This window comes from Hirundo rustica, chromosome W (assembly GCF_015227805.2).
Source record: "Hirundo rustica isolate bHirRus1 chromosome W, bHirRus1.pri.v3, whole genome shotgun sequence".
Lineage (NCBI taxonomy): Eukaryota > Metazoa > Chordata > Aves > Passeriformes > Hirundinidae > Hirundo > Hirundo rustica.
In genome coordinates, this window is record NC_053487.1 from 5,812,778 (window position 1) to 5,840,153 (window position 27,376).

The following is a 27,376-nucleotide window of genomic DNA, read 5'->3' on the forward strand; positions in this document are numbered from 1 at the left end:
CCCCCATCTTCTCCATGGGTGCCCCCTGCCAGGGACAAAGGACAATCTGAGGTATCTCTATGTTCATTATCTCTTTCCCTAGGAAGCCAAATGTCAGAATTACTTAGCATGGAGCACACCTAATTTATTTGGCTAATTATTTTTAGACAACTAGACTCCAGAAGCCCTCTGTCAAAGACTTCTTTGTAGCACCGGCTCACAGCCCCTGGCTTGCTGAGAGCCCTCACTTGCCCACATAAACACTTCCTGCTCAAAACTGAAAACACCACCACTGTTTTGTAGCACAAATTCCTGTTCAATACTCAAGTGGTTTTGAATGCACAGCCATCCAAAGAATTTAACAATGAATAAAGAGTGATCGTGCTTTTGGTTTTTTTCCCCCAAATTTGGATTGTTTTTTTCTATGAGAAAAACAAAGGAAGAAGGTTGTGACACACCAGCCAAAGTCTCCACTTGCCCCAAAACATGAAAGGATCTGGAGCCACTCAGAAGTCATCACGTTGTCTCATTCTGTGAGGCATTTTACCTGAAGCCACCCTCCTGGAATGCAGCATGGCCTATGTTAGTACACAGGAAATTCAGACCAAACAACAGTCACTTAGGACTGTTAAAGTGAGAGCCAGTTGCCTGCTTCTGGGGATCCTCAGCAGTGCTGTATTATTGGTGATGCTAAATGGGGTTTTCAACAAATCTGGTCTGAAGGCTTGTGAATGCCAAAACAGCATTTCAACCCATTAAACTTCAGAGACGAAACAATTTCTTCTCAAAATAATCATCAGTTCTTCCCACCAGAAAAAAAGTCTGGCCAATTCCTACTGTGCCAAGTTTTCAGGCAGGCCTGATTTTTATGGCTGTGTTTATTAAGCTCTGAAGAAAAGCAGGTTAATAATGGAAACAACCAACAGAGCCAAGTTATAGGTGAAGAGAAGCCACCCTACACAACAGGGCTGCCAGGAACTGCTGGCAAACTCATTCCACCTTGCTAATCCTGTTCAGATGAAAAGATGCCTTAGCTCCTGCTAACATCCTTGCTATTATGTTGGTGCAAATACAGTCACGAGGCAATTAGCAGCCCAGCCAAGGGCCAATCATTGTGGGACTGACAATAGTTTGTCAGAGGAGAAACAAATACCCTCAACCTTCTCCAAGATTTTAAGTCTCATTAGTATGTCAGTAACCCAATTAATGAGGGGTTTAGCATATTGATTTGCATTGGATTACACAAATTAATGACATACGTAGAGGGAGACAGTGTGGCAGGACACGCTGGAGAGATGAGCAGCTATGTAGGGGAATTGTATTGCTGCAATACATGAATGAGGGCAACAGGCACCCCAGATTTTGTGATAGGGATGAAGCTGCTCCCACTCAGCTCCTGTGAAACCACAAGGGAAACAGACATTACCTGGCTGTTGAAATGAATCATAGACTCATTAAGATTGGGCAAGACCTCTAAGAATATTAAGTCCAACCCTTAACCTAGGAATTCCAGGTCCACCACTAAACCATGTCAATGACTAACAAGTGGAGCAGATTTGTTGATGCAAGTAAGAGCTACTTTTAAAATCAAAACTTCTGTTTTAGCAGTTGCAGCAATCTCTGGCTGGTGCTGAGTGGAGATGGCTTGCAAGGGAAACCACCAAGGTCCATATGTGAGATACATTCCCACCCTGCTCCTGCTGGGACACAGGGAATGCACAAGAGAAACCACCACAAAGAGCAAAAGTTTGGGAAAAAGGAGCCAGGGCAGCAAGGAACCACAGGGCCAAATTGCAGTGAGCAGACTAAAACGCAAAAGGGTTTCCTTTTGGTCAAGGCAGAGCAGGTCCAGGGAGGAAAAACATTCCCAGCAGTTACCCATCCAACAGCACAGGGATAGTAAGCACAGGAAGGCAACACCACATCAGGACTTGCCATCAGCATCACCCCAAACCTTCTGAGTTTTTAGCAAAAACCTCTTTGCCACAGCTGCCTGCTCTTCCTGCACCCAGCTGGGTCCCCAGCTGTGCCAGGCTGTCCAACCCCTGGAATCATGAAAAGGACAGTTCTCCCAGAGAAGAGGGACAAAGGGACTGGCTGTGCCCAGGATACCTTCTCTTCCTTCCAGGGTGGGCAGCCCCTCCTTGCTCCAACAGTTATAAAAGGGCTCTCAATCCATGTAATCCTTTAGATACAAATTACAGCAATTTGAACACAACCTAGAATTACAGCAAACCCATAAAGAGCTGTGTCTTCCCAGGCAATTTACACTGCTACAAGTGATCAAACCACAGCAGAGGATTAAGCAACAAGAAAAGCAAACCAAACCCAGAAAACCTGATTCCTGAAGTAGCATTATCAAGAAATCAAAACAATTACTAGGGTTAGTACACACTCAGGTGGTCCTAAAACTACCACTATTGCATCATCTCTAACCAACCAGTGTCTTCCAGATATCTTAAACCATTAAATCCCAGCAATTTGAAGGATGCCATGAAGCATAGCACACTTCACCATTTGGGATCAGGATTGCAGCTTCTGCATCAATTTTCACCCACTTCTACACATTTTTATATTTATTTTTAAATTATTACCAGTCCTAGAGAACATTATGAGGAAAAGAAGCATCAAAGGTCAGGCAATCCTCCTGCTAGCCTGGTCAGAACTGCAATGCTGGCTTATGAACCATTACAGGCAGGTGTCCCCTGGCCATCACATCTGGCAGATACACTGCAGTTATCCCAGTTGGGCTCACATGGAAAAAGAAAGCCATCAGCATTAAAAAAAAACCAACCCAAAAGCGCAAGTAGTTTTCCTCCAAGAAACAGATGGATTTATGCAGGCTTCAATTTCCTGCAGCAGCAATGCCCACCAGCTTACACACACCCCCCAGTTCATGGTTCTCAGGGTCCCCAGGATGTTCCAGGCTTGTCTACTGTTGGGGGTTAGGTTTGTTGTTACCCTGGTTTTTCTGAGTTTTTTATACCCTTTTGAATTTTCATAAAATGGAGTCAGATCTTTAGTTACTGTACAATATTATGAGCAGTTTCTACCTTTTTCCCACATATGTAACACAAACAAATCCTTTGTTTTTCATTCTCTGTCCTTTGTTTGCATATTTCTAACCTGAAAACAATTGTAACTGACAGTTGGTCTAGCCACTGAGGCTGAGGGATGTTTAACCCCAGAAGCCAATCTTTAGCCAGACCCACAAATGTATAAGAAGTAAGAAATAAACAAGGAGGTCTCTCTCCGCCCTGACTCAGCCTTGAGCTGGCACAGAGGAACCTCTCTGCCCTGCGAAATTTCTCGTCTACGCGTGATTGCTTTGCGTGTCTCGGTGACAGTTTGTTCCTTTTTTTTCTTATAGAATTTTTCCCCATAAGTTGCTAGAAGACTAAGTACTGGTGCTTAGAAGTGCTTGACTCACACAAAGGAGGTGGCTGAAAGTCAGGAGGGGGAAGATCACATGAGTTTTGGGGCAGGAAAAGGACAGAGCTGGGGGCAGCTTTGCTCTTCTTGCTCTCGGCATCAGAGAGAGGATGGCCAAGCTGCTGCTTGCTGCGGGAGTCCACTGTCAACAGAAAGTCTGGTCCTGGGAAATCTACCATCTGCTTGTGTGCCCAGGAATTCTGAGCTCCTTTGCCTGCCCTGCTGGAGCTGGAGCAGCCCTGTCCAGCCGTCGCGGGTTCTTCAGCACTGCTCTTTTTGCTACGCTGTAGCCCCGCACCCCCCTGCCTGCCGGGACATCCCACCCTGCCTGCCGGGGACATCCTGCCATTCTAGACACCAGCCCAGGAGTTTCCACCGCTCCCGCTTGGTGCTCTCGGAGTCCCAAGAGATCAGACTGCCCCATGCTTTGTGAAACAAAGCCCCTCAGGGTTCTTGGCTCTGTTTATTATTAATGCTGTAGTTGTTGCTGTTTGTTTGCCATGTTATACATACTAGTAAAGGACTGTTATACCTCCCCCCATACCTCTGCCTGAAAGCCCCTTTAATTTTCTAAATTATAATAATTTGGAGGGAGAGGATTTGAATTCTCCATTCCTAGAGAGGGCCAGCCCCTCCCTAGCAGATACCTGTCTTTTCAAACTGAGACATCTGCACAGGCAAAACCGGGTGTCTGCCACTCCAGGCTGTGGAGATGTGCCAGTGGCATGGGCTTCCCCAGGGACAAGAGAAAATGCCACGGTTTTGTGCTGGCAAGTGAAGGACACGAGCAGCAGCTGTCACTGATCTGATTACTGCTGTCACCAATGGGGGACACTGCCACATTCACAGTGGACTGCACGTAGGAGGGAAGTGGGTGACATTGAGAGAAAGGTGACAAACAGGGCTGGCAACTACTGCAGGACATATAAGTAAAAGCATCCATTTTAATGGAAGGGATTTTAATGTGCCATGCTCTGAGATGCCCAGCACCAGATGCTACAATGAGGAAGGAGCCAGGACCAAACCAGAGGGCTTCCCTGGTCCAGCCAGGCATCTGTCAAAGCAATTAGGGGATGGTGATGGAAACAGTAGCACAATCTGGTCTAAGAAATGAGCACTGTGCTGAGAGGTTGCACCCTCCAGAATTAATACACCACCTTGCCTGTGAGGACCAACCCAGGTTGGCTCAGCCAGGAGAAGAGCAGGACCCTGCCCTGGAGTATGGAAAGACTCCTCTTGTTGCTCTGGCCATTTGCTTTGACTTGGGGGGGCACCAACACAACACAAAACGTGAGACTGATCACAGTCCCATTATGTGCTCTCCTTTTTCCCCTCCACATGTCACCTGTGAAACCATTTCAGGACAGGCACTGAGCTGTTAAAACAGGTCCTATTAAGAGCTGAATCTTTTCATTCCAGCACTTTGGGAGAGAGCACCTCCCATGCTGCCAAGGACACCACCTTTCTGCTTCATTTTGCATTTGAAGTCCACTTACCAGCTTCATTAACTTTAATAACTAATTCTATATATGGGAATTTTTCTTTAAAGCATGCTCAAAATGGCACTGGTCATGTGGAGAAAAAAACCCAACAAACATCTGAAAGAGGGGAGCACATGCCTTCCCTGAAGTGAGCATCATGTCTTATCCCTGCTTGTATGGTTTAATTTGCAAGCTCATGTCTAAGAGCCAACTTCACATACGAACACAAAATAAAAGCAGGAATACAACTTTTAATTGTCCTACATTGATGTTTACTCTTGTTTCCTGCAGGCCCAGGTGGCAAATACATCCTTTCTATACTGGAAGTCTTTTGTGCTATTAACAAAGTCAACTGGACATGCTTAAAACTGATGGGAGGTCTTTGCATTGGTGGCTTGTACCAAACTGAGGAATAATAATTAGTGAGCAAATAGTTGTAAAAGGATAAATATAAATTCAGAAGTGTTTTTTTGTTTTCTGAGAAGAAACGCTCAAAATCAAGAGAATTTACAAGCAACTTTCTTACATATGAACACTTACACCAAGAAGGGAGATGTTGGAGCAGGCAGCCACTCCGAACATAAGGGCTTTTGTTCCTCCAATCTCAGAGCTCTGAAGAAGTTTTATTTTTTTTATTCTTTTTTTCTTCATTTAACTCTGCTGGCATGCCAGCTGGGTATGAGCCAGAAGGGTTATCCAGTCAGACCTTACTGCGATATATTTACAATGGTAGTGCATCTAAGATTTGTTTATTTTGGGGTTAAAATTCAAATGGCTAGAACCATTTAAATAATTAAAGGCAATCAGAAAATGCCATGAAACCAAACAAATCAGAAAAAGGCATGGAAACCACCACCAATATTTAATTCAGAAATTCTCTTTGTTAGGGAACTTTGCTGAAAGAAAACAACTGGATGTCATTCAACCCTCTAAATTAAAAATAATCTAACAAGGTCTATAGGGATAACTCTTTCAGCTATATATTGGAGACCAGATTCACTTCTACCAAGTAAATGTAATAGCACTTAAAGCTAGAAAGGAAATTCCTCAGAACTGAGGTAGTTTCTAAGTATCAGCACATTTTCCAATTCCTCGCAAGACAACTTAGCTATTTACAATACATTTTTTCCCCACACATAAATTTATAATTTTTTTCAATTTTATGGTTCCATGATTTATTTTCTAAAGAAAAATAATCTAACCAGAATATCTTTAACTCTACTAACATCATGTTTTAATAAATAACTGGCTACTTCTAGTAAAATTAAGCCTCCAGGATTATTTATACCAGCCAAGAATACTCTGGCTTTATAATTTTGCAGAAATTTGGTGTGAAAATAAAGTTGAGTATAATGCTGACCCTGAGCTCTAAGAAGTAATTAATGCTTCAACATAAAAATAGAAAATTATCCTTTATGACACAAGGGTGGAATAGAGCAAACCTTTTCTCTCTGGATTGCTCTCCTGGCCAGATCCAGGCATCCAGCCAGACCTAAAGGCTATCCAAAGCAGGAAGAGATGTGCAGAATAATTTTGAGTCTTTCCAAAGATGTTGCTTTTGCTAAACTCTTTTAAAAAATATTTCATCTCTTTTCTTAAAAATATACATTTCTTTTATTCATGAGTTGCTGTTCACCACAACATTGTTCCAACTCCAAGAGCACAGGTAGAGAGAGGAGGGTGTCTCAGGTAGTGCCAAAAAGCTACAGGTGCTGGGCATCAGCTCCCAGGAGATTAAACACACCCAAAATGAGGCATCTTCAGCCCTGCCAGGTCCTGCTTCCACATACCTGCAACAGTGCCTGCTCCTTCTCTTTTGCCCCCATCAGAGAGGAAGCAAAACTCTTGCAAAAACAAACCCCACCCCTCCCCACCTGCCCTCCCACACAGGATTCCTTAAAACCAGAACTGAAACCATTAAAAAATCAATACAGCATTCACCTAACAAACGTACAGACAAGATACACGTTGGCATTTGGATCTGCGAGACGACAAGTTGTTTCCAACCGAACAAGTTTAATGCCTCATTCCCATGGAGGATGCACGTTAGGAACTGACCCACAGGAGTTACAGCTAATTGCAAGGATCCCAGGGAACAAACAACAACTCTTCTCAGCATCTGCAGAATGGGAATTATCTGTAGTCCCCTGTTGAGAGCTTATCAGAGCAGTGGCTCGCAGAAAAGGGACATGACATGATTAAACTAGTAAGAATTTAGGCCTCAAGGATATGCTATCCTTGAAGGAAGGCTTATGTGAAGAACAGGATGTAAGCCGGATGTGAAATTAGTCAAGTATGAGGAAAACTAAAGATATGATGTACTGACTTTAGCTGTTTCGCAAAAATTAAGGTCGTCGCTAAGTAATGCTTGCGTTAATTAGTTATGTCCAATGATGAGCTTGGCTTTTGCAATATGTATGAGCTAATTATGAAAAGTATAAAAATGTAATGCAACCTTAATAAAGTGAGATCTGCTGACCATGACAGCATGAGGCATTTCTCCCGCGGCTCCGGTAACCCGACCCCGACATCTGGCGCCCGAACAGGCTTCTCCCCCTCCCTCCTCAGAGCTGCGTTGGGCTCGGGTCCTCTGCGACGGTGATTTTTTCGCCCGGGGTGAGCACATAGGTGTGCCCTGCCGACACGCGCTGCCGACGCCTGGAGGGTTGCGACGGTACCGGTAAGCATGGACAGGCAAGCAGCGTATGATCTCTTCGCTTCCCTTTTAAAAAGGCAGGGTGTGAGGGGTCTTGATTTAGATAAGGATCTTCCTTCTCTCCTAGAGCATGCTACCTCTTATGGATTCTTTGCTAACCCTCATGCTGTGCATGAATTAGCAGAATGGCGTAAATATGGGGACAAGTTGTGGGAATTAGTTTTAGATGATGATAAACCTGCCAAGAAAATGAGCAAGTTTTGGAAGATTGTACAGAATGAACTGCTTAAATGTGAGGCTGAGAAGCAGGCAGTTGTAGCTGCTAAGGAAGCACAGGGGAAAAATAAGATTTATTATGGTCACCCTTCTGATCCTAATCCCCCGGGGGTGGCTTTTGTTGACTTGCCCCCACCGTCGCCGCCGCCGACGGCCCCGCCACTGCCCTCTAATGCCGACCCCCCGTCTCCCACGCCTCCTGACCCCCCCGCCACGGAGCCGTTCCCCGGAGCCCTTTCGGACCTCGTGGAGGCTATGGCACAGGGCAGGAGAGAGGCATGGGCGGCTCTGGCGCAACAGGGGTGGCAAAGGGAAGACCCTGAGCTTGCGGCGGCTGCCCAAGAACAGATTGATACTTGCGCTTTTCCTGTTATTTTTCAACCTAATCCGCAAGGGGGCCAAAGAGCTGAGCTTGTAAATCTTGACTGGAAGCTGCTTTCTCAGCTTAGAGCTACTGTAGCCAGCTACGGAGTCACGAGTGAGCCTGCTAAACAAATGTTAGAGTTTTTGTTTAATGCCAACCTCCTTTTGCCATCGGACATTAGAGGGATCTCTAAACTTATTTATACGCCACATCAGCGGCTACTATTTGAGGCTCGCTGGCGAGAAGAGGCAGCCATGAGTGCTGCCTTGCCGCGACCTCAGGGTGATCCCTTAACAGGACTTACAATGGATGAACTTATGGGGCAAGGACCATTTCATCGAATCGAGGCACAGGTAGCTTTAGGACAGGAGAAGTTAAGGGAGGCTATGGCAGTAGCAAGAAGAGCGATGGGCAAAATCAGAGCTCCAGGTGGTACCCCCATATATATGGGAATCAAACAAGGTAGAGATGAACCCCTAGGATCTTATGTTGATAAAATAATTGAAGCATTAAGCAAGGCAGGTATTGCTGATCATATGCAGGATGCTTTAGTTAAGCAATGTATTTTACAAAATGGGAATGCTAATACCCGTTCCCTTATAGCTGCAGCCCCAGGTCATTGGAATGTGCAGGATTTGTTAGACAAAGCTGAATCCATGCCTTCAGGCACTCAAGTTTTTATGGTAGAAGCTCTTCAGAAAATAGGGGAGGGACTGCAGCAACAAGCGCAGGCTTTTAGAGAGCAAACCGCCTCAGCACATACTCAGGTTTTAGCTGCCCTCGCACCCCTCCAAGCGGCGACGGCGCATCAGCGCTCTAATACAGGAGGAAGAATGAAATGTTTTCACTGCGGAAAATTGGGGCATATCCGTCGTGAGTGCAACGCTACTGGTATCTGGTGCGAGAAATGCCGCTCTAACACCCATAACAGCGCCGCCTGTGCCCGGTCCGGATCGGGAAACTGCAAAACCAGCGCGAAGTTGGGCCGCGCCAAGACACAAGTAGCTCCAGCTGCTCTGCCGACAACCAGCTCGTGCCAGCAACCTCCGGCAGCCTCGGATTGGACCTAGCAGCAGCAGTAACTGTTACCTTGTTTAACAACAGCCCGCATGTCGTTTCTACCGGCGTTTTTGGCCCCATTATTGTTAATGGACAGCCTACAGGAGGACTTATTTTAGGTCGCTCATCGGGATCGGTGCTAGGCCTGTTTATTGAACCAGGAGTTGTAGACGCTGACTCCGAAGGAGAAATTTTTGTTATTGCCAGTACTCCTTATCCACCAATGAAAATTCTAAAGGGTCAGAGGATTGCTCAATTTGTACCTCTGCCACAATTGACTGCGAACATTTCGCCACGATCCAAGGAGCCACGCGGTACCGGATGCCTTGGCTCCTCAGGAGCCATTACTCTTCCCGTCATAGACTTATCTACAAGACCTAAGAGAACCTGCCCTTTACATTATCAAGGACAAACAGCCACCTTGCATAAGGCGCTGCTCGATACTGGGGCGGATACTTGTATTGTTGATTTAACAAAATACCCAAAGATGTGGCCTCTCCTTTCATCTAATACTACGGTTTCAGGCATTGGAGGCATCAGATTGGCGCAACGCTCCCCTCTCCTCACTGTGGAAGTTGACGATAAACTGGCCAAAGCAGTGTTTTCGTTGACATCATTGCCAGCGGAGGTTGATTGCATTTTGGGACGAGATGTTTTGACACAGCTTGGGTACGTGCTTACTGATCGCCCTTTATCATGACGGCCATTGCTTGGACATTCCCTCTACCGCTGACCTGGACAACTGATGATCCTGTGGTAGTTAAGCAATGGCTGCTAAAAAGGGAAAATCTTGAACAGGCACACCGTTTAGTAGCGGAGCAATTACAACTTGGACACCTTAAACCATCTACCAGCCCATGGAACACACCTGTTTTTATCATCAAGAAGAAATCAGGAAGTTACCGTCTTTTGCAGGACTTAAGAGCAGTTAACCAACAAATGGAACCCATGGGAGCTTTACAACCAGGACTTCCTAATCCAGCTATGTTACCGCAAGATTGGCCTATTTTAGTCATTGATTTGAAGGACTGTTTTTTCACAATTCCCCTACACCCTATGGATACTAAGAGGTTTGCATTTACCCTCCCCTCTTTAAATAGAGGTGAGCCTGACAAACGCTTTGAATGGACAGTTTTGCCGCAAGGCATGCGCAATTCACCTACATTGTGTCAACTATATGTTGATACAGCCTTACAGCCTGTCAGGAGAGCCTTACCTGACACAATCATTTATCATTAGATGGACGATATTTTGTTTGCCCAGAGTAACCCATTTGATGTATCCCAAGTACAATTTATTGTCGCTACATTGACTGACTATGGTTTAACTGTGGCCAGAGAAAAAATTCAACTGCAAGCCCCATGGAAATATTTGGGATGGATCATCACGCAAAAACAAGTGCGCCCACAAAAACTTACCATTCAGACTGAACCGACTACCCTACATGAAGCGCAGCAATTGTTAGGGGATTTACAGTGGCTCAAGCCCGTAGTAGGCATCCCAAATACACTTTTAGAGGAACTGCGTCCCCTGCTAAAAGGTACTAACCCGTCTACTCCTATTACACTGACACCTCAACAGAAAACTGCGCTTCAAAACATTTTATGGTGTGTTGCCAACGGTTTCGTTACACGCTATAACCCCTCCAGCCCCATTTCTTTAACAATCTGGAATAGCAAAAATCATTTGCTAGGGGCGATCACGCAGGAAAAGAAAACGGGGGAGAGCGCAGAGAAGGGGAAAGACTTAGGAATAATAGAATGGTTAAGCCCTCCTTTGCAGCAAAGAAAAACAATAACACAAAAAATTGAAAAATTAGCTGGCTTAATTGTCAAAGGCCGTCTTCGAGCAATCGAACTTAGTGGGAAAGAGCCCGACGCAATACAATTACCAATGGAAAAAGCATCTTTGGACTGGTTCTTGCTTAACTCTAATAACCTTGCTGAAGCACTATTGCAATCACCCAGTTTGATTACTACAGGCCCCCTCAAACCAAAATTGTTGCATTGGTTCGGAGAATGGCAGCTGATAACTAAGCCGTTAAGAGAAGATCACCCCATTCCTGGAGCAACTACAGTGTTTACTGATGCCGGGAAGCGTTCCCGCCGAGCAGCGGCGACATGGAATGAAAATGGACAATGGCACGATCACATTATCCTGGCAACACCACAAGATAACCTTCAAACATTGGAACTCCTAGCTGTCCTATGGGTGTTCCAAACCTTTTGGGGACCCGTTAATGTTGTTTCTGATTCTCTTTATGTGGTTGGAGTTGCTTCCAGGATTGAAGACGCTAGCCTAAAGGAAGTAAATAATCCTCGATTGGGTGAACTGTTCGTACAGCTCCAATGAACTTTACAAATGAGAGAATGTCCGTATGCTATTATGCATGTCAGAAGCCACAAATGGACAGAAGGTTTAGGAGAAGGAAACGCTCGAGCTGACCGATTAGTGGCTATTAGTCAGCAAACTGTTTTGCCTCGCACCTTACAAGCCAAAGAGAGCCATAATATTTTTCATCAGAATGCAAAAGGGCTAGCACGAGAATTCAATATTTCAGTTAATGAAGCAAGGGCGATTATTAGAACATGTTCTGTGTGCAGCCATCATAACGGAAGGGTGGGATTAGGATTAGGGGTAAATCCGAAAGGATTGTCTCCAAATGAACTATGGCAAATGGATGTCACGCATGTTCCTTCTTTTGGGAGGCTTAAGTATGTGCATGTCACCATCGATACATTTAGTCACTATTTGTGGGCTACAGCACAAGCAGGGGAACAAGCCAAACATGTTGAAAAGCACCTTAACAGCTGTATTGCAGTAATGGGTGTACCTCAGAACATTAAAACAGATAATGGGTCGGCATACTGTAGCCAGCGCATACAACAATACATGCAGTTTTGGAATATTAAGCACACACGGGGAATCCTGCATGTATCCACGGGACAGGCCGTAGTAGAGAGGGCTAACGGGACTTTGAAACGCTATTTGCTCAAATTCTCAGACATTACAGATCCAAAAGAGAAGTTACTGAGATGCTTATTTGTGTTAAACCATTTGTGTCTTTTTGGAGATAGGACAGTCCCTCCTGTTATTACCCACTTCCAGACAGCGTCCCCTCCCACACCGCCTATTTTTGTCCAGTATAGGGACCCAAAAACAGGAATATGGCAGGGCCCCGCACAAGTGCTTTACTGGGGCCGAGGATATGTTTGTGTTTCGTCCCCAACAGGTCCCGCCTGGATTCCTGCTAGATGGACGCGAGCCGCAATAAATGAACAGCCCCGAAGGGAGGAGGCTTCATCGCTTAAGAAAGACGCTCCAACCACTGCTGATACAGGCTGACAGCCTGCCGGGACTGACTGGGACTCAGTTCGTGATTAACTCTGGAGAGGACGTGCGGCTTGGACTTCTTCCAGCTTTAAATGCTTGTTTGCGACAACGCATGATGATGTCAATGGTAGAGAATGTAAAAATGTCGATGTTTGCCATAAAAGAAAACGGGGGAAGTGTTGAGAGCTTATCAGAGCAGTGGCTCGCAGAAAAGGGACATGACATGATTAAACTAGTAAGAATTTAGGCCTCAAGGATATGCTATCCTTGAAGGAAGGCTTATGTGAAGAACAGGATGTAAGCCGGATGTGAAATTAGTCAAGTATGAGGAAAACTAAAGATATGATGTACTGACTTTAGCTGTTTCGCAAAAATTAAGGTCGTCGCTAAGTAATGCTTGCGTTAATTAGTTATGTCCAATGATGAGCTTGGCTTTTGCAATATGTATGAGCTAATTATGAAAAGTATAAAAATGTAATGCAACCTTAATAAAGTGAGATCTGCTGACCATGACAGCATGAGGCATTTCTCCCGCGGCTCCGGTAACCCGACCCCGACAGACCCCTCCAATTTAACGAAACCTCCTGTAAAGCAAGCACAACCTGCTCCTGGCATGGATGTCCTAGGCAAACAAGGCCCTTGGCACAATGACCAGTTTTGCCTTCACCTTCTGTTTTACTGCATAATAAAGACAAATGACTTCCACTTCTCTCCAGATAAGGCAACTAACATAATGTGGATAAATGGGAAGTTAACTACGTGAAACATTTTCTGCTTGTTGGGCAAATTATTTTTTCCTCATAAGATAACAAGATAAATAAAACCTGCTTCTGTACAGATATTTCTCATTTCAGAAACACATACTTGTTACAGGCCAAGAGAAGACCCTGGGGGTTTTGTTTTCATAAGAAACACAGTAAAAAAAAAAAAAAAAAAAAAAAAAAAAAAGTGATAAAGACAAATGTAGAGCTAACTACAGGCTTGTATATACATTTTTGTTATCCACCTCTAACATGGACTCTTGGTGAACAGGATAGACTGGTACTTCCCGTTCCTGTTATTTCCAGGATAGCAAGGGAAAAAAAAAAAAAATCAGTATCTTAAAACCAGTGGCAACATAGTAAAAACTGTACACTGTTGTCCATTAACTTAAAAAGCAAAGTTTCTAGATGGTATAAAAGTGAAAGCAGGTGCCTTCTACCTTTGATAATAAAAGTCTTTTCCCCTCCCCCTATGCTGCACAATTATCTCCATTGTCTTTGCATGGCCAAGAACAAAATGCTAAGGAGCAAGGCTGCTTGTGATAGACTGCTTCTGGTGGAAGCAGAAGTGTTCACGGTCCTGTCACTCTTGTTGGAGTTCACAGTGACCTCGGTAGCGTTGAACTTGGACTCCGGAGAGCACTGCTGGAGCTCGCAGCCGCTGCCACTCTCCTCCCCGCTGCTCTCCTCACCTGGGGAAACAAACACATCTACTGTCCTCCTCTGCTGGCTGCACAAGACAGCAGGGGGAAAAGGCAAGAATGTGGCTGTTCTGGTGTTTATGGGAGGTAAGTGTGGGTCCCCTGGTTAATGTGATTTCTGTGTGCAGTCATCACATCTAGGCAATGGTTGCAGCCCAGAAAGTCAACCACATCCTGGGCTGCACCAAAAGCACTCTGAGCAGCAGGTCAAGGGAGGGGATTCACCCCCTTTACTCCACTCATGAGACCCCACATGGAGTTCTGCATCCAGCCCTGGGGTCCTCAGCATAGGAAGGATCTGCTGAAGTGAGTCCAGAGGAGGACACAGAAATACTCAGAAGCTGGAACACCTTTTCTATGAGGATAGACTGAGAGAGCTGGGATTGTTTCATTAAGACAAGGGGTAATGGTTTTAAACTAAAAGAAAGTAGATTTAGATTTGATATAAGGAAGAAACGGTTTTATTATGAGTGGCGAAACACTGTGTCACAGGCTGCCCAGAGAGGTGGTAGGTTCCCCATCTCTGGAGAGACTCAAGGTCAGGCTGGTTGGATGGGGCTTTGAGCAGCCTGATGTAGTAGATGATGTCCCAGATCATTGCAGGGGTGTTGGACTAGATGACCTTTAAAGGTCCCTTTTAACCCAAACCGTTCTATGGCTTTGTGGGAACACCCCTCCCCACATAGCCTGTCAGAGAGGCCGGTTCCCACCCTCTTCACTAACATGCTTACCCACAGCTGAAGCTTAACCAGCTACCCATGTTATCATGAAATCCAATTAAAAGGGAAAAAAGAAAAAGCAAAAGGCAAACAACAGCAAACATACTTATGTCAACGAAGTCGACATCGTTCCCACTGTAGGCATTCTTTAACTTGTTGGTCATCACCCGCAGAGCCATGATTTGCCGGCGAATCACCATGTCTGGCTTGGTAATGTCAACTTCAACCTCCGGGTTATTCACTTGACTTGCTAAGCCATTTCCAGTCACTGCAAAGTCATACCTGAAAAGAAACCATTCCTGCTGGTACCAGAGCTGCAGCTAGGCAGGGTCCTGTGCCAAAGGATGACACCATGGGAACTCTGCAGTGCCATCCCTGCTTTCAAGTCTGGGTGATATTCTGAGCCCAACAGCATCTTTCCACATGCTAAACCTCACACAGCCCTTCTTACCCCATCTCCCTTCCCTGCAATCTCTGCAGCATGTGGAATGAAGCAATGTTTTCATTTACACTATTCCATAAGGGAAGGGGAATGACAATTTTCTCCCCAACTTGAAAAGAAAAGGAATATCTGGGGTTTATATTAATAATGGCTTTCAACAGCATAAATCAGCTTGCTTCAGGCTACAGAGAAATTCAAGGTGCTAAGATGCCTTGATGCCAGTTAGATGACACTTTTGGGAACACAACCTTCGAGACCATAGTTATCCCACAGAAACCTATAGTAACCGTTGGAGACAAGAGTGTCATTACAGCTTTGAGTAAAGCACCTTAACCATCAAGCTGGAATATTGAATGTGTGCTTCTCACCACACAGACATGAGATGCAATTTCCCTAATAACCCCAGCAGGAGAAACATTTGTGATGCTGAAGATGAGATCCTGTAGCCCCACACATCTGAGAAGGGGAGAGCCAAGATGTTCAGCTTCAGAAAGGTATACATGCTCAAGTCTGAACACATGTACAGCCTCCTGGTTTAAAAGAGACTGAGCAACAAAACCCAACAGAATACATTTCCTGACACAGGTATTTGGAGTATCATCTTATACAGCAGGGATAGGACACATTCCCCTTTCCTTCAATTACCTGACTTGCTAGAAAGATCAATTTAACAGAAGAAAACATTACTTTTCTTAGTTATAATGCCAACATCAGTATCACAAGAGAGAGAAAAGCCTTTAGCATAGTCTACTGATCCTGGACACCAGGCAGTGAGATGTAAGCATACTCTGAAAAGCATGCTCAAACCCTGTCCTATATATGAGAGTGACAATGATGATGATAATTGGTGGTGACAGTTTTGTTATTATTTGTGATCAATATTATATGTTTCAAAGAAGTCTAAGACCAAAGTGTGGAAGACTACCAAACTTCTACCTTATTGGAGTCATGGAGAAAATAGTAAAGCAAATTCTCTTGCCCAACCCACACAGGATATCCAGCCTGCCCTGTCTCCTTGCCAAGTGCTGCCAAGTTACCATCTCCCCTTGATACTGGTGCCCCTGCACACACTGAAAGTATCTGCTATGAAAAGCCCCTAGAATCTGCTGATAAACAAGATTTCAGGAGGCAGAGCCATTTCTTGCCACATACACCCATATAATATTGCTCTAGCAAAGTATGGCAGTTTTAGGCACACACAAAACAGTGCAAAAGTTATGAGCTTTGGCTTAGTGCTGTGCCCCAAAACTATCAAGGGCAGAACCTGCTATTACTTAGAAAAACTGCTGGAGAACCCCAGACAACTCAGACAACTGCTTTTTTTTTTTTTTTTTTTTTTTTTTTTTTTTTTTTTTTTTTGTAATGGGACATCTTGGATTGTGCTTATTTCCTCAGTAAGCAAACAGAAAAAAGAAAAAATTTTATTTCCAAAATAAAAGTTAAACAGTTACATAAACCATATGACAGAAAAAACTCTGGCTTACTCATATGTTAGCAATTTCTTCCTTAAAAGGAAGAAGAAAAAAGTTTTGTAACTCTTTTTTCCATAAAAAGTGTGAATGAAACCACTGGCCCCCTTGTGCCACTGACCTCAGCAGTGGATAAGGTCTCCACCCTCCATCACCCTTGTCCTTGTTCAACAAAGAAACCAGTTCCCAGTGGAAACACCAGCTGGGGGCACTGGGGCAACAGCGCCGTCAGACAGCACAAGCACCTCTGCTCTGTGGCTGCGATACAAGATTTTGTACAGATCATCTCCCCAGTTCCACGAACAACTAGAGGCTTAAGTCCAAGGAGAGATGACCTGTTTGGGTATCTACACTCTGTTCCCTCCTCTAAAAGAAATCCCCATGTAGAGCTTGGACAACACTTTGGTATTACCTTCCAGCTCTCCCATCTACAAAAAGAAAAGGGGTAATGGCAGCAGCCTGTCTTGGGCGAGCTGGGATCACTCCTGTAGGAGAAAAGGGCTGAGGGAGAGGGGTCAGGACACAGGGAAAGTCTGGGGTGAGAGGGAAAGGGTTAACCAGGGGCAGCAGCATCACCAAACCTGCTATTGGTGCTCCCATTCCAGCACTCATTCTCACTGACAGTGCCCACAGACATCTTTTCATCATTGCAAATGTTGCCAGGGAGAGATGACCAAAATTTTTTGGCTCGTTTCAGCTTCTCTTTCACATCAGTAACCTATTAAATAAAAAAAAAAAAAAAAAAAAAAAAAAGGAACACAAGACATAATCCAGAATACCAAATACTCAGTAAAAGGGAAGTTGGGAAGGTATTTTTTATCACAACAGACATGTACAGGCCAGATCTTTAGGCTGTGAGTTTTGATGGTTGATTTACTTTTTTAATACAAAATTAAACACTGCTCCTCAAACACATATTCATAAACCAAGCTTTTAACACAACCACTTCTCTGACATAGAAGCATTGAGGTAATTAATGTCTAGAGCTATGGGCAGATTACACCCCTTAGAGAGTTTTAAGACAGCCAAGGAATATTAAGAAAGCCTATAAATTAAAAATGGTATATTATACACTGTGGTACCCGAGTATGAAGCACCTGTGTGGCACCAGCAGGACCAGGCACTCACCAGTCGGTCCAAGCTCGTGCCAGCAGCTGTTGTTGGTCGCTCCTCTGGATTGTAGGGTCTGAAACGAGCACTGAAAACACTTTCAGAGACAGAGCGAGCAGTCCGGCCTTGGGCAAGTGATTTTGGCTGGCCACATCCCTGGAAAACCTATGTGAGAGAAGGAAAGGATTTTATGAAATAAGGTTGCAAGAACCTCCCTTTTCCAGGCTCCAACACAGCCCCTGCCCAAAATAATACATTAACTTTATATATACTTGAAAGGACATTCAAGAAAAAAACATATTGACAAGAATAGGGAAAAAAACACATTAAATAAAAAAATTCCAAGTGTCCTCTTGGCCCATTTACCTTCTGAGACACCTGCATGCTGTTCTCCTGCATATTCATGATCGCATCTGAAATTTTCACATCAATGGGATCCATGACAGACTCAATGTTGAAAGGTCCCTCCAGCCTCTCTGCTACCAGCAGCATCGAATCTAACAGAGAGAGAAAAACAAAGGTTTCTAATGGAGAAGAATCTAACACACAGAGAGAAAAACTAAGGTTTTTAATGGGGGAGCTTCAGGAATAAGAGTTAAGAAGGATAACAGTTTGAGCACATGGACATTAACCACTGCAGTGTCACCTCTGACCAGCACACATCTCCAGGAAACATTTTGCTTGGTTCCCAGAGCATACACCTTCACCAGGCACTTAGATGCTGCCAGCACCAAACCACAGGCTCATGTACATCAAAAGCCATCACAGCCTGCCAACAGCAGCCTGTAATCAGCTCCTCCCATCAGAACAAGCATTACTAACATTCTCCTTTCCATGCTCATTTATTAAAGGTTGCCTTGTGTCATTTGTTTTTCAAGACTGCTTTCAAAGCCATCAGCTTCCTCATGCTGGTTTTGAGCACAAGGCACCAACATGCAAGGGTCCAAGACAATCCTTGATACCATCTTTCCCTTATGGACAGCTACAGGCTTTTTCCTGCCTGGGGAAGCCAAGGGATTGCAACTCCTAGCATTACATGGACAATTTGCATGAGGGAGGGAGTCTATGTGAGAGCAGAGTGAACGCTGTGCACTCATGATATATTTGGCACATCCCTAAGCAAGGGGAGATGGAAAGCCTCTCAGCCAACACTGGGTCACTCCTCCTGTGCCGACATGCACATCCTCATCAAATGCATCATTAAACATAGCAGCTACTGGACCATCCACTACTTCCTCCGGGAAATTATTACTGGCATTAAGGCTTTCACTCTGCACTGCATTTAAGCCCTGTCTTGGTTTGAAAAGACAGGTGTCTGCTAAGGAGAGGCAGGCCTCTCTAGGAAATGAGGAATTCAAATCCTTCCCTCCGTGTTATTATAATTTGGAAGATTAAAAAAAAAACAAAAAACTTTTCAGTCAGAGCTATGGGGAAAAGGAATAACAGTCCTTTACTAGTAAATATAACAGGACAGACAAAAAACCAACAGCAATTATAATAATAGTAAAACAGAACCAAGAACCCCGAGGGCAAACGGTGGAAGCTCCGGCACTGATGGCTGGAAGCCGGGCACGGTGGACTGTCCTCCGCAGGCAGGGGGGTGTCCTGGCAGGCAAAGTTGGCAGTTCCAGAGAAGCCGCAGCGGCTGGACCCGGGCTGACCCAAAATCCAGCAGGACAGCGAAGAAAACTCCGAATTCCTGGGCACTCCAACAGATGGTAGAATTCCCAGGACCAGACTCCTCTGTTAACCGTGGACTCCAGCAGCCAGCAGCTGCCCGATCCGTGCTCCCCGGAAGACCGAGAGACGTGAGACCACCACCCTCAGCTCTCTCCGGGAGCTTTCTCCCTCCCCCAAACTAAGTGATCAGCTTCTTTTGTCCAGGTTAAGCACTCTCTAACTATCAGCATTTAGTCTCCTAGCAACTTGGGGGGGGGGGAAATTCTACAGGAAACTTAACCCTCAACAAGCCCCCTCTCTGGTTCTCCCCTACAAGGTGCCTCCATGAATACACCTGGCACTAAGCTTTTGTCTCTTCTCGCCCATCACAACCTTAATTTACTGCTAGTTTTCACTGTGGTCCCTCAACCCCAAAGCATTTGCTGATCTCCTCTCCTGCATCACTTCATGATGCTCTGCCACAAACTCATCTTTTTTCCAGTTTCATGCAATTCTTCAATTTTTCCTAGTCTGAGTGATGAGGATAGAACAGCCCCTCTGGCCCCAAGGAGCTCCTCCCTGCTCCTAAGATATGTCTGGTCCCTTCCATTAACGAGAAATGGGTATTTCACACTCAGTCTATTAATCTTTCTCATGACATTCATCCTCCTCCTAAGTGCAGAAGGTACTTTGCACAAACAGAAAACTTCTGTGGGCTCTGGCTACCTGTTAAAGCCCTATAAAGAAACTCTACATACTGAACAATTTAGTAATAGCGCTGCCTTAGTGCCCAAGTCCTGTTAAATAAACTACATTAAAAAAACCCCACAAACGATGAAAAATATACAACTAAGCTATTTGAGTATGTAAAGTTATTATTATCATTAATAAAAACAAGAACAAAATACAACAATTATAATAATAATCCAACACCATAACCCCCAACATGAATTGCAGATGCCTTCCTAGCCTGCAAATCCACTTTTTAAAGAAAACTCAATATTCTAAAGATTTGCTGGGTGTTAAAGGACTATCATTAATTAACTCCCCCTCACTCACTCAGCTCCACCAAGGTGTGGGTGTTTAGGGAGCGAGCTCCAGTGGAGCTGGAGGCCCCAGGAAAGGCCCTCACTCTGCAGGCACACACCACCAGTATCAATGACAGAACTCTTGCAGGGCATGGCTGGAATTTCACCATCAGGGACTACAAACAAGTCTGAACTAAATGCATTAAAAAAAAAAAAAAGTTGACGGTAATAACAAATGAAACAAAGAGTCTTAGACTGTATTGTGGTGGGCTCCAATAAAGTGATGCTTCAAATCTCTGAGTAATGACTGCTAGCATGAATATACCATTGTGCTGGAGGAGAGAAAAATGCTTTTGATGTGCTACCAAATGGAGATTCTTGTAAACAAGTGAAGCACAGCTTAAATGTGTTCATCATTGTCAAAGCTTTTGGGTTTTTTCACGCACATAAAGAACATCCCAGTGCAGTGTGCAGGAAGCCGCTCATTTCAAATAAAAATATTATGAACAGACAGATAATAAAACACACAAAATGCACAGGAGGTGTTTTTTTTTTAAGAAAAATAATTCCATTTTGTAACTACTTAATTCTCTGAGTGTCCAGGAAAGGCCACAGAGATCAATAAACTGTTTGTGAAAGACTGAAAGGAAACATAAACCCCAATTCTTCTGGCTGTTTGGCATCTTTGTAAACTTTGAGCTGGGCAGGCCATCCACAAGATCATGGGAATGTAGAGCGAATTGGGTCCTTTGTTAGCAAGGGTGCCATGGCGTTCCATGTATCACAGCCCAGGAATGCAGCCTCTGCTTTGACTGCAGATAGAGAAAATGCATTCAGCCTCCAGCAGAGCTGCCAAAGCTGGTGAGAAAAGATAAGGAAAGTAGTAATTGGAGTTGGGATTGATACTGGCAAGGAACACTAAACGAAATAAACTTTCATTAAAAAGGAGTGGGGAGAAGCAAGGGCTGAGGGTGAGGGGGGCTCTGCCTCATCCACAGTTTTGATTTTGGAGGCATCCTGCAAACTTTTACCTCCCACCAGAAGCTGGCTGGTGTCCCCACAGCAGTGGTGGCGAGCAGTGGTTCCCTCTGGCAGCCCTGTCTGATGTTGCTAAGGCTGGCTGGGGTTCAGGGTGCCACCAGCACCGATGCCTGCAGGAGAGGAGACTCCTGCTCCAGCTCCAGGAACCAACTTTCTGAGCAGCTCATCTCCCAAGAAAAGATTTTCCATTATGGGGAGGAGAGAGGAGTTGATTACAAATAACAATTATTTGCCCCAGCTCTCGTGCAAAGCAAATTATATTTATAAGCCACGGTGAGGTGGCTCAGCTTTGCTTCACAAAAAAACCCCAACTCTGGCAGAGTGAAGAATGTACCCTGGCCATGTATTACAAATACACAGCATGACAAAGTGTCTCTCCTCCCTGTGATGGGGAGATAGAAGTGGATTTAGGTGAAAAAAAATCCCAACCAAGACACACCATCTAGCACCATCCCTTAAAGACCCTTTTCCTCTTGCATACATTTGTCCTTGCTACTGGCATTGAGACAATCCTTGGCAACAAAGTATCTCATTCTCATGAAGGAAAGCAATTCTTTCTCATTGTGCCACCAATAATCAGAAACCCACATCTTCAGCCTCACTGTCTAACTTGAAGAACAAAAGGCAGTTTTCAGTCTTAACCCCATGATCTGATTTAAAAGGGGAAGGAAGGAAGGGGAAGACCTTGACCATTCATTAACAACAATCTTTTTTTTTAGCGGGAAGAAAAAAATTCTTTGCGCACATAGTACTCCAGATATGTATATGGAGCCTGAATTTGACATCTTTGAGCAGACTAAACCTTTGTGGAGAAAAAAACCAAACCGATGAAAAGGCACTGGAGATTAACGCTGTTCATTCAGGAAAGCTCCAACCCCCCAACAGCCTGTTTGAAGCAAAGTATATCCCTGTCTAATTGGTGTACAATTGTGTCAGGAATAGAGGGAGAAATAATTTAGATAGTTAAAGGGGAGAAAAGAGTACAATTTGTTCATTATTTCATAGTCCTCAGCTTTAAATGTTACTTTGGAGAAATAAGGAATTAGTCTTCTTGTCTCAAAAAACCTACAAACTTTACATCCCAGCTTTACATAATTGACTTACTTATAGACCCACTACTACACACAAATGCATATTTCACATGCACCCACATTCATATAGACTTGCAGCACTTGCTACAAGTTCTCTAATTTAACTACTTTTAAATTGATTTGATAGGATCAAAATCTGCTTTTGACTCATAATAAATCATTGCCATAACTTGGCACCTAAACCCACAATGCAAAATCTCATTGAGACCATGGAGGTGGGTTTTTGGGATTTTGTGAGGTGGTTTGGGGGAATTTTTTGGGGTGCTATTTCTTTAATTATTTAAACTTTTAAACACACACACAAGATAATTGTGGCATATGCCCTGCCCTAAACACCAGATATATTTAATTTGTCTCAACTGGCAAACTGAGAGAGAAACCAAAGTCTGGAACATAACCAGCACCTGTTCACTTATTAAATTGTCTAAAGAAAGCACAGCTTAAGTTTTCTGTATCTGTACTCCACTGCAACCATCAACCCAGAGTGCAAGAACCAAGCAAATGCTGCCAATAAATGTAACGAAGCTTAATACCATACTTAAGTAATGAGTGGGCAAGAAGTCTTTTGAGGAGGAAGCACTGCAAGAAGAAAGCTTTGCTTCCAATCTGGAATCACATGTATTTATTTTGTCTTGTTTAATAATCATAATTATTGTATGCAGTCCCTGATCAGTATCGTGTGACAGAGCTCACTGGCTTCCCCTGAGGTTTGTTTTTAGCGGCATACCACCTACAGCAATTAGCTGCTTGTGCTTTTGTCTGTTTTCTGGCATTATGCCCTTCCCTTTCATGTTTGCAAGTCTCCTGGCTTTGAGCTATTTCAGCAACAATTGTAGTTGAAATACTTAATATTCTTATGAGAAAGACGGCTGTGAGGACTAGGGGGGTGGGCTGTCAGACTCCCAGAGAATGACTTGGAAATCCAACTTAGTGTCACATTTAGCTCCCTATATGGAATACACACACAAAAAAATGCCTTCTGAAAATAATACCCTGCACACATTCAGTTGGCATGGGCAGCAAAGTGAAAATCCAGTGCACAAAACAGAGGAAAACAAGTTCTAAGACATAAATGTAGCCAGAAATGTCAGCTAGCAGTAATTTCCTTTTTTTTTTTTAATTTTGCAACTTAATGAAACAGAAATATTTTCTAACAAACTTTTTTTTTTTTTTTTTTTTTTTTCTGAGTGGAATGGGAAGAGTAGCACAGCCTTTTCAGTAGCAGTAGATACTTTACATGTGCACTTCATCACACATTAACTAGAGTGAAGCTACTGCTCCCAAGTGATGCTTGATCACAGATAAATCAAACCTCCTGGAAAAGCAGCACAAATGAAAACATTTAATATTATCTATTGGCTGTGCCCCAAAATGTGATGCACTGCCAATTCTGATGAGCCTTGACCCAAGGTAGAATTTAACATTTCAGTCTAAATTTTATGTATTGAATGATACTGTGTATAAGCACAGAACAGAAATAACAAACAGGAGGAAGAGGATGGCAAAAGCACTTGCACAGTGTTATGCACGACCTGCTGACATTGCAAAAGGATGGTGGCCGAGCACCAAATGAGCTGTTTAAAAACAGATTTAGACGTCCTATTCAATTTTTTAGTGTAAAATCCAGTCCTACAGCTTTTCACAAAGCTCTTTATGGCTGGCAAGGAGACTCCTAGGCTGCTGAAGGAGAAAACTGACTTCAGGAAGGACATCTATATGGTGACAACAAGGTATAAGTAGCATAGAAAAACCAGCTTGCACACATGCTTGGTCCAGCAAGAAGAAACATTCCAAGCCTACAAGCCTATGCCACCTCCATCCTCCTAAAGCTTGCTCCAACTAAAGTCACTGGCACAACATTCTCACTTACTTAGAGGTTAATGTGAATGGCAAAAGGTGTGCTGTACACAGATGTGTGGAAGGAAAAGATACTCATCACAGATACCTGAAAAACCTGCTACAGCTCAGCACAGCCACCCACAATGCTATTCAGGTGAGGAACACAGTATCAGGGCAGACTTACATGCAGTTTTAACTCATACTGCCTTACCCATAAAGATATTCCACTCAGCATCCAAGTCTCCTTGGTTGGCCAAGCAGCCTCTCATGACATTAAAGCAGTAGTTGTAGCAGGGCTTCACCGACACCAGACCTTGGCAGTGTGGGCAGTACATCATTTTCAGCAGCGCTCGCGTACCCTGTGGCGTGGGGTTTAGCTTTATGAGAGAAAAAGACAAAAGGACAAGAAAATTAGCCCTCAGTCACTAAAGCAAAAAACCCCATACATTTACCCCCAAGGTGCATGGGACAGAGCTGCGCAGAAGAGACAGCAGCGGGGTCAGCCAGCGCTGTCTGGTCCCTGCTTATGTGGTCCAGAGATCTGGGGAACAGATGAAGGGGTCTGTCTCACCTCCTTGGGTGTATCTGCCACTCCAGGAAACATAGCCCCCATCTCTGCAAAACATTATTTGCATCATGCAGTGCACCCTGTATAATGTGGGACCCCTCCCAGGGCTGCAAGGACAGGCACTCCAAGGGGACCGGCAGCACTCAAGCTCAGAAAAGGCAGTAAAATGCACCCAAGTCAAAAGATGTCACACAAAGCTACACTCTCTGAGCCCTTGTGCAAAATCATGCTGAAGATGATGATGCTGGGATTTTTCAGGAAAAAGCAGGATGTCAAGATGGGATGTCTGACACGATCCCTGTACCAAACCCATTGGGAGCATGCCTTCCTCCTCTACGGAGCTGTGGCTCTTCCTGGACAATCGCCCTGCAGGGCTCTCCAGCACAGAGACCATCTCCTTTATATCACATTCAAGTCCCTCAACACAGCATTTACATGACAGATACCCAGGTTCACTTATACTCAGCACTCATCACGCCCAGTAACTCCATTCCCCATACCCAAAGGAGGTGGCAGCTACAACCCTGCAGCTGAGGACAAGCCGGTGATGCCTTAAGCTTTAGCTTTCATATTTTCAGATTCTGTGCTGCCTAGAGATGTAGTTCTGAGCCTCATATTAAGTGCCAGTAAGCTCTCTTCACAGAGTAGGTAGACAAAACAAATCCTTTTCCTGCTGGAGACCAAGGACAACTTTCAGTCCAAAAGCACAAACAACGGTGGACTGAAGGGAGGAACAAGAAGGATGGGACCTCACAACCTGAAGCTATAATTGGACAATTAAACCCCAATATGCAAATGAACCAAAACTTATAAAAATGTAAGATCTTGTGACCGGTTAGCCATCTTTCTTTTGTGACCACCCTGGCTGCAGCCTTGGTCAGGCTCCTGTCTTGCCCAAGGTGGATCCTGGAGGCTTTTCAATAAATATTTTATTCTCTAGCTCTGTCCAGTCCCTGTTTCAGGTCAGCCTTCCTAAGGCATCACCGGGAGGACCCTCAAAGCCACTGTACAGCTGCTGGGCATGCAAGTGGAGCTGTCTGCAGCAGGCACATCATCCCTGAGTCCTCAACAGGGTTGTTTTCCAAAGTGACTCATGGTCATTCATGTTTGATTCACTCTCTGGCCCAGCTTCAAAACATTCATTGAAACCATTTCCATCCAGCCAGTCCAAGGAGCATTAGCTCCATCCCGACCCCATGGTGGGTCCATCTGAAGCACTGAACAGAGAAACTCCCTCAAGAGCAAGTTTAAGTGTTAATTAGCCACACATGAAAATAGAAAATTAAGATGCAATCAGAGATACACTGACAAAACAGAAGTGGTATCTGGTGTTTTAAACAATGCACCTGAGACTCCTTGTAAGGCATTTAGGGAAGTGCTCTAGAGGCTATGATCTAAGACCATGCTGGAGGAGACACAACATCCCTGAGAAAGAGCAAAGTCCCTCAACACAAACAGCTGGAGATGTGGATGGCCTTCACATGTCACCTGCTGGAGGTCTAGGAACTGACTTCAAGGCAGAGAGGACAATAGGACTAAGTGGAGATGAATGAACATGAGGAAGATCTGGTACCACACATATGCTGAGGACCTTACTATTGCCCATCTCAGTGCGAGGACTATGGAGAAACTAAACCTAATCTTCTGGTGCAAAAACTTGTTGATAACCCATGAAACTAGGAGGCAACAGATTTTAACAAAAACAAACCAGAAAAGAAAAAGCATTACATAATCAGGCTGGCTTTGTTAATAACATCAGCATATTTTTAAACCTTCTTTTCTTATGGAAAGAGATGACAGATAAAGATCTCCTGTGTTTCTGAGAACTCCAGAAAAACCACGGTTTCTCTTCAGCAGGCAAGTGAACTGGTTAGAGAGACAGAAGGACAATTTTTCTGCAGCTGATGTAGCTCAGCACTGGATTTTGGCTGGCCAACAATGTTCATCAGACAGCACTTTACCCTTCTTTTGTCCACAAAGGGCCTGTTTAGCTGAGGAAAAGGAGAATCCATGTAGAAAGCTGTATATGATGGCTGTGGAATCTGATTCAGATGCTCCAGAGCATATACACATTTTATATTATATATATATTTGGAAGGCACAGTGGGAGCAAAAACCCCAGCAGAAGACTCCCTATTGGGACAGCATGGCTTTAAAGGAGAGCTAGATCAAATACTAAGAACTCAAGTAACAGAAACCAACTAAATCAGATGATTTATAATTGGAAAACTGGAAACAGACAAATGTAAAGGTATCATCTGCTATCCAGATGGTGCAGTCCTTTCAGAACAAAAAAGCAGCAGGGGGAACTAAATAACATCTCACACACAGAGATAAGAGCTCTGAAGGACGATCGAGTTTAGTAGTT

General features: G+C 44.2%; 1 protein-coding gene across 1 annotated transcript in view; it reads right to left on the reverse strand.

Moving 5' to 3' along the window:
• Window positions 1-13,239: 13,239 nt before the first annotated feature.
• Window positions 13,240-27,376, reverse strand: part of GPC4 (glypican 4) — a 115,622-nt gene continuing 101,485 nt past the window's right edge. Inside the window, exons 4-9 of the mRNA XM_040089075.1 lie at window positions 24,652-24,817; window positions 18,149-18,279; window positions 17,801-17,947; window positions 17,254-17,390; window positions 14,868-15,043; window positions 13,240-14,033 (exon numbers count right to left, since the gene is read on the reverse strand). Of these exons, the coding sequence (XP_039945009.1) occupies window positions 13,825-14,033; window positions 14,868-15,043; window positions 17,254-17,390; window positions 17,801-17,947; window positions 18,149-18,279; window positions 24,652-24,817 (966 nt within the window). The 3' untranslated portion in view covers window positions 13,240-13,824. The remainder of the gene's footprint in view (window positions 14,034-14,867; window positions 15,044-17,253; window positions 17,391-17,800; window positions 17,948-18,148; window positions 18,280-24,651; window positions 24,818-27,376) is intronic.